Source organism: Cibotium barometz, chromosome 38, assembly GCF_041138505.1.
Source record: "Cibotium barometz isolate CiBa-2024 chromosome 38, ASM4113850v1, whole genome shotgun sequence".
Classification (NCBI taxonomy): Eukaryota; Viridiplantae; Streptophyta; class Polypodiopsida; order Cyatheales; family Cibotiaceae; genus Cibotium; species Cibotium barometz.
This window is the reverse complement of record NC_141083.1, coordinates 47,610,723-47,622,952: the sequence shown is the minus strand read 5'-3', so window position 1 is coordinate 47,622,952 and position 12,230 is coordinate 47,610,723. Positions and strand designations below refer to the sequence as shown.

The 12,230-nt window shown below is 41.4% G+C and overlaps 1 protein-coding gene across 1 annotated transcript; it reads left to right on the top strand.

The window, feature by feature from the left end:
- The first annotated feature begins 7,865 nt into the window (after positions 1–7,865).
- LOC147616810 (xyloglucan endotransglucosylase protein 1-like) lies at positions 7,866–9,396 on the top strand. Its single transcript, XM_086777861.1, has 4 exons — positions 7,866–8,382; positions 8,494–8,594; positions 8,680–8,873; positions 8,961–9,396. The coding sequence occupies exons 1-4, from the start codon at positions 8,130–8,132 to the stop codon at positions 9,343–9,345; spliced, it is 933 nt and encodes a 310-aa protein (XP_086633987.1). The 5' UTR covers positions 7,866–8,129; the 3' UTR covers positions 9,346–9,396.
- Positions 9,397–12,230: the final 2,834 nt, after the last annotated feature.

The following is a 12,230-nucleotide window of genomic DNA, read 5'->3' as shown; positions in this document are numbered from 1 at the left end:
TTGGGAGTGGTGGTTACGAAACCATGCGCCGTGAATTCGTAAGTATTTGTAGCAATTTTGTTTATCTAAATGTATGTATGTGGGCTAAATGTTGATTTTTAAAAGTTGTAATTGTTAATCGTTTATGTAGGAGTTGGCCATGAATCGCCCACCAAGTAGGCGAGAAGAGAAGTACGCTCACAAATATGGCCTTGTGGCCTTATTTGAGATGCTTGAAGCAGAAGGAGAGACCATTAATTGGGAGGCATTACCATAATGTAAGTCCTTTAAACTATTGGTATATGATCAAAATATTCATGAGTAATGTTTATTTTCTTGTTTATCTGAAAAATAAAAAAACAAGCACGGTTGTCTTTTGTGCTCTATTTTGGACAGAATGGTGCTGTCTGTTTACTGCTGTTGAGTCCTGTTGACTGCAGGTAGCCTGGCAACACCATTCTATCCAAAAAAAATTATTGCTTTGTTGTCGGTATATCCGTCGGTATAAATGCCGATATATATGTCGGTATTTTTGCCGGTATAAGGGCCGGTATATTAGCCGGTATGCACGTCGGTATATTTGTCGGTATATGCGTCGGTATGTGCATCGATATGTGCGTCGGTATGCGTGCCGATATGGGTGCCAGTATACGCGCCGGTATGAGGGCCCGATGCAAATACCGACGTCGTGGTTCCGGCACAGATACCGAGGTTTATATTGATGACGAGCATTTTTAAACCCGGTTTAATAACATCGGTATAAGCGTCGGTATTAGGCTATCATGTAGTAGTGACTATGAATTTCTTAATAATAGTTTTTGACCTTTCTCTCTTCTAAAGAATTGGTGGCCACTCTTGTTGCAAACAAGAGTAGATCCCTCAAACCATCAAGCCAAAGGAAAGCTCTCAAAAATTTATGTAAGTTAGAAATCTTACTTTTTCTTTATTCTTTTAATGATTTTCTAATTTTTGTTATCTGTAAAATAATAATCTGATGCTATGCCTTGCTGGAAAGGCTTCCCCCTCTCTCATTCTTAAATTCAGCCCTTCTTTATCCTAGATAAGTAATCTAATTGTTGGAATTAAACTTTTCATATTGTTCCTCTTTTAAAAGTGAAAATTGATTAGTTTAGAGTGCAAATTTTCTAAAATTTGGCGAAGTAAGTTTTATCTTTTATTATTCAAAAAGAGTAATCCCCACCATTTGTGTATCTTAAAAGTGTTAATTTGATTTTATGCATAGAAAGGTGCATAAAGAAATTTATTTTTATTTCAAAAGAGTTATTCTCATCAAATTTGATTTTATGCATAGAAAGGTGCATAAAGAAATTTATTTTTAATTCAAAAGAGTTATTCTCATCAATTTTGATTTTATGCATAAATAGGCGCATAAAGAAATTTATTTTTATTTCAAAAGAGTTATTCTCATCAATTTTGATTTTATGCATAAATAGGTGCATAAAGAAAATTTATTTTTATTTCAAAAGATTTATTCTCATCAATTTTGATTTTATGCATAAATAGGTGCATAAAGAAATTTATTTTTATTTCAAAAGAGTTATTCTCATCAATTTTGATTTTATGCATAAGTAGGTGCATAAAGAAATTTATTTTTATTTCAAAAGAGTTATTCTCATCAATTTTGATTTTACGCATAGAAAGGTGCATAAAGAATTTATTTTTATTTCAAAAGAGTTATTCTCATCAATTTTGATTTTATGCATAAATAGGTGCATAAAGAATTTATTTTTATTTCAAAAGAGTTATTCTCATCAATTTTGATTTTATGCATAGAATGATGCATAAAGAAATTTATTTTTATTTCAAAAGAGTTATTCTCATTAAAATTGAATTTATGCATAGAAAGATGCATAAAAGATTTATTTTAATTTTGAAAGTGTTATTCTCCTTAAAATTAAAATTATGCATAAATAGATGTGTAAAGAATCTTTATATAAAAAAGTAAGGATTCTCTTGCATTCTAAGAATGGATGTGATGAGATGGGATGTGAATCAGATAGATGAGAATGAATAGAGAATAGATGTGATGAGAATGAGAGGTAAATAGATGTGATGAGATGGGATGTGAATCAAATAGATGAGAATGAATGGATGGATGGATGTGATGAGAATAGGAGTGACGAGAATGTGAGGTGAATAGATGAGAAGTAATGTGAATCTGATAGATGGGAATGAATGGATGGATGGATGTGGATGTATGTGAAGAATAGAAGTGGATGTATGTTAAAGAATGGATGTGGATGTATGTGACTAGTATGGATGTGGATGTATGTGAAGGATGGATGTGGATGTATGTGAAAGAATGGATGTGGATGTGTGTATGTGAAAGGATAGATGTGGATGTGTATGTGATAAGTATGGATGTGGATGTATGTGGGAGAATATATGTGGATGTAAATGTGATGGATATGAACGAGAATTGAAGCGATGAGATGTGATGTAAATTGGATAGATATGAATAATAAGAGATGTGAATGAATGATATAGGATGTGAATGAATGTGATAGCATATGAATCAGGATGTGAATGAATGATATAGGATGTGAATGAATGATAAGGGATGTGAATGAATGATATAGGATGACAGTGAATGAATGAGATAGCATATGAATCGGGATGTGAATGAATGATATAGGATGTGAATAAATGATAAGGGATGTGAATGGATGTGATGTGATGTGAATCGAGATGTGAGGAATGAATGATATAGGATGTGAATGAATGATAAGGGATGTGAATGGATGTGATGTGATGTGAATCGGGATGTGAATGAACGATAAGGGACATGAATGAATGTGTTAGCATGTGAATCAGGATGTGAATGAATGAGATGTGATGTGAAATGAATGTGATAAAATGCGATGTAAACTGGATAGATGTTAATGTATACGAAGTGATGAGATATATGGGTAGATGCAAGTGGGTGAGATCTGATGAGGATAAATGAGGAAATAAGTGATGAGATAGAAAAAGATGTGATTAGATAAGAATGGGAATGCTTATGAAATGAGGTGGATTGATGTGTGGATAATGTGGATTGATGTGCATGGATGTTTGGATGATGTGGATTGACGTGTGGATTGATGTGGATGGATGTATGGAACATATGGATAGATATATGGATAATGTGGATTGATGTGGATGATATGGATTGGTGTGTGTATGATAAGTGAATGATGTGGATTGATGTGGATGTTGTGGATTGGTGTGTGTATGATGAGTGAATGATGTGGATTGATGTGGATGATGTGGATGGATGTATGGATGAGGTGGATTGATGTGTGGATAATGTGGATTGATGTGCATGGATGTTTGAATGATGTGGATTGACGTGTGGATTGATGTGGATGAATGTATGGATGATGTGGATTGATGTGTGGATGATGCGATTGGATGTGATTTGATGTAGGAATGATGTGATGTGATAGGGATTGATGATGAAAATAAAATTGCGGGAGTAAGATGAAAAAAAGATGGGGTCTAATGTGAAAGGATGCGGAGTAATGAGAAAAGGTGGAAATATTGTTGGAACTGTATTTGTTTGTGAAATCTGTTTTTAAGTGATTGTTTTATGTCAAGAATGCTGGGGAAGCATTTTGACCGTCTTGTGAATGAGGTTGTGGAGACCTATCTGTTAAAGTTGTAACTGCTGACGAAGAGTCATCGGAGGACGTCTCGTGTAGCAAGGTCGGCCGAGGTCTTGACCAGCCTCGGTTTGATTAAATGGTGAGCTTTTGGTACAGTGGATGAGGGACCAAGGAAGCGGCCTATGAGTGAAGCGCTAGGTGACCTGCGAAGGATCCTAGAGGGTGCTGACCATATAGTGCTCGGGCTCTGGGTCACCGAAGATACCCACGAGTACGTCGGGGAGGATATTAGAACAAGGAGTAAGAGTTGTTTTTTGAATACGGGCATGGATCTGGTTGATTGACCTTGCTGGTCCTCAATGGATGAGTCCATGGCTCTTTTATATGGATTTGTTGGTTGATCTTGCTGATCTTCAATGGAGATTCCATCTAGATATTTTTATGTGATTATATTGTCGGGTACTATGAGCTAGGAACTATAGAAAAGGCCCCTGAGTGAACAGGTGGTGAGCGTTCTGGTTGCCAATGATGCCATAGGTACACCGATGAAGGAAGGAATTAGAAATTAGGATTCAACTGGATAATTAGAGGATTATGATCAGTAACACTATGGTTTCATTAAATGATTATTTTAAAGATTAGTGAATATGTGAAAAAGGTAAGTTCATATTGGGTGTGTAAGTGGTGTGACTAGTTTTATGTTTGCATGAGTATCTGGCCACCAGGGAGCGTGGAAACTTTTTTCCCTGGTACCCGGGACAAAACCTAACCAAATTCCTAATTGGATCCCATCCCTACAGTGGTTGGGTGGTTGGCTAACCCATGGGTCTGGATGGGGTAGGCTGGACTAATGGATCCATAAATCGAGACTCAATTTCTGTATAGTACGATAGATGAGGTAAATCCTGGATAAAAATTATTCTATGGAAAAGAATCAATGGCTGTGCCTCTCAATGAGGAAAAAAGCGTTGGTCTCTATGATCCAAGTACAGTCTTTTTCCCTGATCTGATGATGGGACTTACGGGTTTGGTCAGATGAGTTTAGTTAGTTAAGGTTTTTGACTACGTTAGAGATAAGTTATCTTGGAGGAATCGCCCGTGCTTTCTGGGCAAGGGAAGTTTTCCGAGTTCGGTTTTGGAAGAACTGATCGATTAGTCTCTTATCTTGGAGGAATCGCCCATGCTTTCTGGGCAAGGGAAGTTTTCCGAGTTCGGTTTTGGAAGAACTGATGGATTAGTCTCTTGTCTGGATATCCGTGGGCGAGGCCCCGAGCGTGGGACCCTACCCCACGCAAGAAGTGCTACTTCCGCTGCTAGCATCCCCAAATTCGTTGCGCAGTGGGGTCTCGGATCTTACAGGAAATGAGTTGGTAGGGGATTGATCAGACAATGGGCTCCATCTTTGTTGAGGAGGGGATCCACTGGTAAGCCATTAGCTAAGAAGTGTGCCACCTCCTTGGCCCATTCAGGAATCAAGCATATTTGGAATAGGGCGGCATCTGGTAAATCATCATCCACTTCCACTGGTGGTTCACCGTTGGGGATCCTTGACATGTGCTCTGCGACGAGAACATGTTGAGAGCCTTTCCTCACCGTGACAATGAAGTCAAACTCAAGTAATATAGTAGCCACCAAGTGGTTCTTCTTGTCATACAGGGCTTGTTTACCAAGTACAGAAGAGCTTGATGGTCTACAAAGAAAACAACTTAGTTGCCATAGAAGATAATGGCGAAACTTCTTGATGATGTAGATCATGACTAGTCCTCTCTCAGTTGTGGCATAGTTTCTCTCTGCTTCATTGAGTTGGCGGCTAGAAAAGCTGATGGGGAAATCCATCTTGTGTTCTCCTAGCCTTGGGCCATCACACAGCCAACAGCAAAAGCTGAGGCATTGATGTGGACATGGAAAATAATGTCCGAGTTGGGGGACCAGAGAATTGGAGCGCTTGCCTAGGCTTTTTTGAGCATTGTATAAGCCCATTGGCATTCTGCAGTCCACTCGAAGACGATTAAGAGTTTGTAAAGAGGTTGAGCAATATCAACGTACATTAAAAAAAGTCGATAGTAGCCGATGTGCCCCATGAGGCACTGAAATCCTTTGAAATTAGTGGGTGGGGACAGAGCCACACTTTGCTGTCATCAGTAGAGATTCCCTGCCTAGAGATAATATGTCCCAAGATCACTCTGTGTCAACCCAAAATTGCCATTTATGTGGGTTCAACGAGATGTGGTACAACCTGCACCTTTCTAGCACTTTACGCAAACATGCAAGATGCTCCTTTTTTCCAAGAAGAGTTGACACAAAGGTCATCTATAAAGACCTCAAGGAATTTTTGAAGATATTCCTTGTAAGCTGTGCACATGAGACGTTGGAAGGTACCACGGGCCGTTGGTCAGCCCAAAGGGCATAACACGGTATGCATGTGCCCCATTCGATGTGGCAAAGGCTATTTTATGCTAATCCTTGGGATCGATCAGCACCTGATTGTATCTAGAGAATCCATTAAGGAAGTTGTAGGCTTCCTTTCCTACTACTCGTTCTAGCATGTGTTCTATGAAAGGTAAGGGATAATGATCCCCTGATGGTGGTGGCATTGACCTTTTTAAGGTCTACGCACACTCTGACTTTTCCTTTCTTCTTCGGCACTATCACAATGGGTGATACCCATTCTGTATGCTCGATCTCATAGATGAATCCAGCATCAATGAGTTTTTCAATCCTTATTTCCAAACATTCTTTCATTGGCAACCAGAACGCTCACCACTTGTCCACTCAAGGGCCTTTTGGATGGTTCCTAACTCAGAGTACTTGACAATATATTCACATAACAAAATGGAATCTCCGTTGAAGATCAGCAAGATCAACCAACGGATCCATATAAAAGAGCCATAGACTCATCCGTTAAGGACCAGCAAGGTCAATCAACCAGATCCATGCCCGAATTCAGAAAACAACTCTTACTCCTTGTTCCAATATCTTCCTTGATGCGCGCGTGGGTATCGTCTGCCGGTGCCCCGAGCATCGTATGGTCAGCACCCTCTAGGATCCTTCGCTCGCAGGTGACCTAGCACGTCACTCATAGGCTGCTTCCTTGGTCCCTCATCTACTGTACCGGAAGCTCACCATTTTAATCGGCTGGTCCGACCTTGCTACGGAGACGTCCTCCATTGACTCTTCGTCAGTTGTTGTAACTTTATCAGACTAGGTCTCCACGACCTCAATCACAAGATGGTCAAAATGCTTCCCCACAGCATTCTTGACATAAAACAGTCATTTAAAAATAGGTCATAAATACAATTTCTATAACAAATTCTTGTCTTTCCACATTGTTCCACATCAACCCACATTATTTAATTCCACAATCATTTCATAAGTATTCCTATTCTCATCCAATCACATCATTTTCATCTCATCACATCTTTCCTCAATTTGTCCTCATCAGATCTCATCCACTCACATCTACCCATATTCACATCTCATCACATCACATTCATTCACATCTCATCCATTCAGACCACATCACATTCACTCACGTCTCATTCATTCACATCTCATCCATTCAGACCACATCACATTCACTCACGTCTCATCCATTCAAACCACATCACATTCACTCACATCTCATCCATTCAGACCACATCACATTCACTCACATCACATCTCATTCATTCACATCTATCCCGATTCACATCCCATCACATCACATTCATTCATAACCATTAGCACCTTTATAGGTGGAGGTCATTGGTCAAAACCAGTGTTTGAAAAAAACCCAAGGTTAGTGTACTTTGCACCTGCATATTTTGAAAAATACTTTCAAATTTAAAACTTGAAAGTACAAATACCTCCAAATTTCAGAAGTTACATAACAAAAACCTTCACATTTTTAGATTTTCTTTTATAAATAATTTCACAATTTTTACATGAACTTTTTAGAAAAAAATCTTTTTTTCGAACACTGGTCAAAACATGTACAATTCGACTCACTATGTATGTTTAAGAAGGGGCTCTGGACGCTAGCTGGACACAGCCAGGCAACGGAATAAATAAAGATGATCAGGATTCCGGATTCTTTAGTTAGTGCGACCGTGCCGTAAAAGCGTGCCGCGTTTGTTTAAACTTCCAACTCGCGTTGGTTCACTCCTTGAACTCCTCCATGAGGAACTTTTACTACCACGGGAAACCGCTGCCAGTATGGACCGTTGCTGGCGTCCCATCCTCATCGCCTCGAGGTTTGCAGGTCCGTGGCGTGATGAACCATTACAAGGACAAGTTCACCGAATGGCGCATCCCAAGCTAAGTATGAGCTCCTCGTATATAAATTCGAATACGTAGCACCGCTCTCCACAATTCTCCACGATCTCTTCCACCTCTAACACGCAAAACTGAGAATTCAAGCAGCAGCCACTGTAACATAGATCAACTTGAGCTGTTTAGACCCCTTAAGAATAGAAGCTTTTTTAGCAGAGAAATGGGCTAAACATCTCCTTGCCCTTCTACTTACCCTTCTAGTTATAAAAGCAACACAATTCCCTCCAAGCAATGGCCTCCATGAAACACAATTCCCTCCAAGCAATGGCCTCCATGAAACACACGATGAAGTCTGCGAATTGGTGCGTCTGCTCTTGCAGTGATCTCTGTCTTGTCATCTTAGTTCTTTGCCCTCATTTGATCGGGCCCAGCGCTGCTGCCACGGCCAACTTCAACGAGGATTTCGTGGTCTGGTGGGCGCCATCGAATGTTAAGGTCCTCGGGGCCGGAGAGGCGCTCCAGTTGGCTCTCGACCAATCAACAGGTTAGCTTGCCTCCAGCAGTCCAGCTTGGTACTCAACATCATGAGCAGCTTTTCGTCCTCATTTTCCTACTCCTCCTAACTGGTTCCAAAATGTATGCGTGGCAAATGCAGGCTCCGGCTTTGCATCCAAGGACACCTATCTGTTCGGGAACATCGACATGCAAATCAAGCTCGTGCCGGGCGACTCGGCGGGTACCGTGACAGCCTACTACGTAAGTGTGCCCATAATCATGCGTTGCAACATTGTCGATCATCTCCTGAATTGGTGTTTATCATGATTGATATTATACATTGCAGCTGTCCTCGGAAACCGCCAAGCACGACGAGCTCGATTTCGAGTTCTTGGGCAATTCAACAGGGCAACCTTACGCGCTCCAGACGAACGTGTTCTCCAACGGCGTGGGCGGGCGGGAGCAGCGCATCTTCCTCTGGTTCGACCCCTCCGCCGATTTCCACACCTACTCTATCTCCTGGTCTAAGGAACGCATTCTGTGAGTAGTATGAAGTGCCCAGGTCCATTGATGGTAGCCCTCTTTTAGCATATGCCTATCTCCTGCATTCTATTATCTTTTCAACAGGTTCCTGGTGGACGGCGTGCCCATCCGCGTCTTCTCCAACAATGCGGCGGCGGGGGTGCCGTATCTAAGCAACCAGCCCCTGCGCGTCTTCTCCAGCATCTGGAATGGAGATAGCTGGGCCACGCGTGGGGGCATCGTGAAGATCAACTGGGATCACGCTCCCTTTGTGGCCACCTACCGCAACTTCCGAGCGAACGCTTGCGTGGCCACCAAGTCCGCCGCCTGCACAAGTGGCACCTCCAATCATGTCACCGAAACCTCCGGCTCTAACTCCTTCGAGATGGCTAAGCTGCGGTGGGTGAAAGAGAAATTCATGATTTACAACTACTGTACGGACCATGCGCGCTACGCCGTTGCACCTGCAGAATGCACTAGAGAGTTCTAGCTCCACTGGTCTTCTTCAAATCGATCTGTAAATGAGATGCCCCCCCCCCCCCCCCCCCCCCCAAAAAAAAAAAGAAAGAAAACCTCACTCTAACAAAACAAAATTGTTTTCCTCTGTTGCTTTTACGGTGTGTACTCTGAAGGTGAAGTAAGTCATGTGACGCTTATAAGGTGTGTTCCTGGATTCATCTCGGCAGACATGCAAATTTCACATTGTGAATTTTGGTTGGAATTACGGCTAGTTGATATTGTGGTGCATATGCCCTATCAATTACCTTTTTGTTGTAATAATTCTTTCTATTTGTTATCTTCTCTTAGTGCTAGGTTTCATTATTTCTTTGACAGAAACTCAGTACGTAGACCTTCGTATGAATGTATTCTCTTATGTGTGTGTTTGGGGGATGTATTCTTTTATGTGTGTGTGTGGAGGGAGGGGATTGTGCGTGTGGGAGCATATATTGATACCAAGTTCTACACCGTTTATTGGGCATTGATGATGTTAGTGGGGATGTTGTTGTATCTAGTCCATACTATGCACAATGGAGTTGATGGTTATATTATCTTATGGGTGGACTACCATGAGGTTATAGCTTGCACTTTCTTATAAGGTGAATTTGGGCATGTTCATAGATTCATCTAGGTATATATTTTTTGCTAGGTGAAGGGACATGCAAATTTCACATTGCTAAGTTTTCATCCAAGTTATGGCCAATTGATATTGCCTTATCAACTACCTTTTTGTTGTAATAATTCTTTCTATTTGTTATATTCCCTTAGTGCTATTGAGTTTGCAGTGCATCTTCGAAGCTTAAGAGAAATTCAGCGTGCATGCCTTCGTATGAATGTATGCTCTTGTATGTGTGTGTGTGTGTGAGGCTTGTATGTGTGGGAGCATATATTGATACCAAGTTCTACACCCACTATTGGGCACTGATGGCATTAGTGGGGATATCACAGCATCTGAACCCGTCGTTGCCTTTGTTTTTCTGGAATGTTGTGCACCCACTTCCTTCGTTCTCCCATGCTCTTTCCTTTTTTGTTTTAGCATGAGGTAATACACTTGGTTGCCATGCTGCTTTTGCCTCCATGGACCCTCTACACACCTTCTTATGTACATTTACTCTATCTATACATCATGTTTAGGATATCATGTTTAGGATGGACTTGAGATTCTTCTCACAATGCAAACCCACCACTCTGCAAGAGAAACCACTCACAAAAGTGGTTTTAGCAAATTGAGGATGGTTTGCAAATCCTTTTTTATGGATGTATGAAACAAGGCTTGAGAATCATTCTCCTACTCTCATATTTCAGCACAATTGTCAGAGGAGGAATTGTATAATGAAGGGTTCAAGTTTTTCCTCCTTCGTAGTAGTTTAATAAGCGCTGAAACACAGCTTTGCAGGGGGAATTTCTTTTTATAAAAAAAAAACAGAGAAGCATAGCACTGCATTATCAAGCGCAAGGCACAACAGTGTGTAGCAAGGCATCATTGGGCATTGCAACATCAAGCACAGTAGCACCTAGCAAGCCACGCGCGCAGCCGCGTGAGGGATTGTGCTCTAATCAATCAGAGTAGAGAAAATGGTAGCAAGGTGGGCATGAGGCCTGGCCATAGCACAAGTGGGCTAGGCGTTAGCGCACAGCAAGATGGTCATAGGTAGTGGCGCACAGCACGTACAACACACAAGCCATAAAATCGGTGCACAGCAAGATGGCGACGAACAGGTCTTGGTGCACATTGCGCATAGAAGATTGAGGCTTGTTGCACAGCAAGATAGGCAAGAGCGAGCCGTGAGGCTTGGCGCACAGCAAGACAGGAAAGAGTGGGCCGTCAGTCGCATATCAATTGTTGAAATGTTGCTGGGGCATTTGTGAGGCCGAAGGACATAACTTTGTATGTAAATGTCTCCCACATTGTATTGAAAGCTGTCTTATGCTAGTCTCCTAGTGCTATGGACACCTAATTGTTGTAACCGAAGAATCCATCCAAGAAGTTGTAAGCTTCTTCCCCAACCACTGTTTTAAAAACATGTTCCGTATAGGGCAGTGGATAATGGTCTTTCCTAGTGGCTACGTTGACCTTTTTAAGATCAACACATACCCTAAGTTTTCCATTCTTTTTTGGCACTATCAACCAATCCGTATGTTTGATTTCATAGATGAAATCCACAGCAATGAGCTTGTCTATTTCCTCCTTTACAATTGTCGTATACTTAGGATTCATATGGTATGGTTTTTGCCTGGTTGGTCTTGACCCTTCCATGATTGGAATCATATGTTGTACTACCTCAAGTGGTACCCCCTTCGTCTCCTTGTAATTTCAGGCACAAAACAGCTCTTAAATTCCTTAAGGAGAGTGACGAGCTCATTTCAGCCAAAGTCAAGTCCTTAGCAATGTATATGGGTCAGGCTTCCTCCCTTGGTTCCACAATATCTACTTCCTTGACTTCTGTGAGCCATTGTATGATGTGGACAGCCCATCCTCCTTGACCAATCTTTTTCTGAGAGAGAAACCCCACAACCCAATGTAACCTGCCCCAATAGAGTAAAACCACCTCTAAGAGCCACCGATGATGTAGGCCATGTGGTAGATGTATGTGTGAGCACTTTAGTCAAGGTCATGGGCACTTGTAATAGCCTTATACACTAGAGAGAGAGTGTCAAGGACTATGAATTAGGGACTTGAGGCGCTGTTCGCTCGCAGGCTACCAAGTAAGAGGGAAACTTGGTATAGGGTCTAGGTGTGCTAGAATTATTCACTTGAGAGGAGGTGTTGAAATATGCAAGAGAACAAGCCCTTAGCTAGAGACTGTAAAAGGGAGTCTGTAATTGAGTGGATAGCAGTGAAAAGGTGAGAAGAATCTACTGAATGAGAGAATCAAG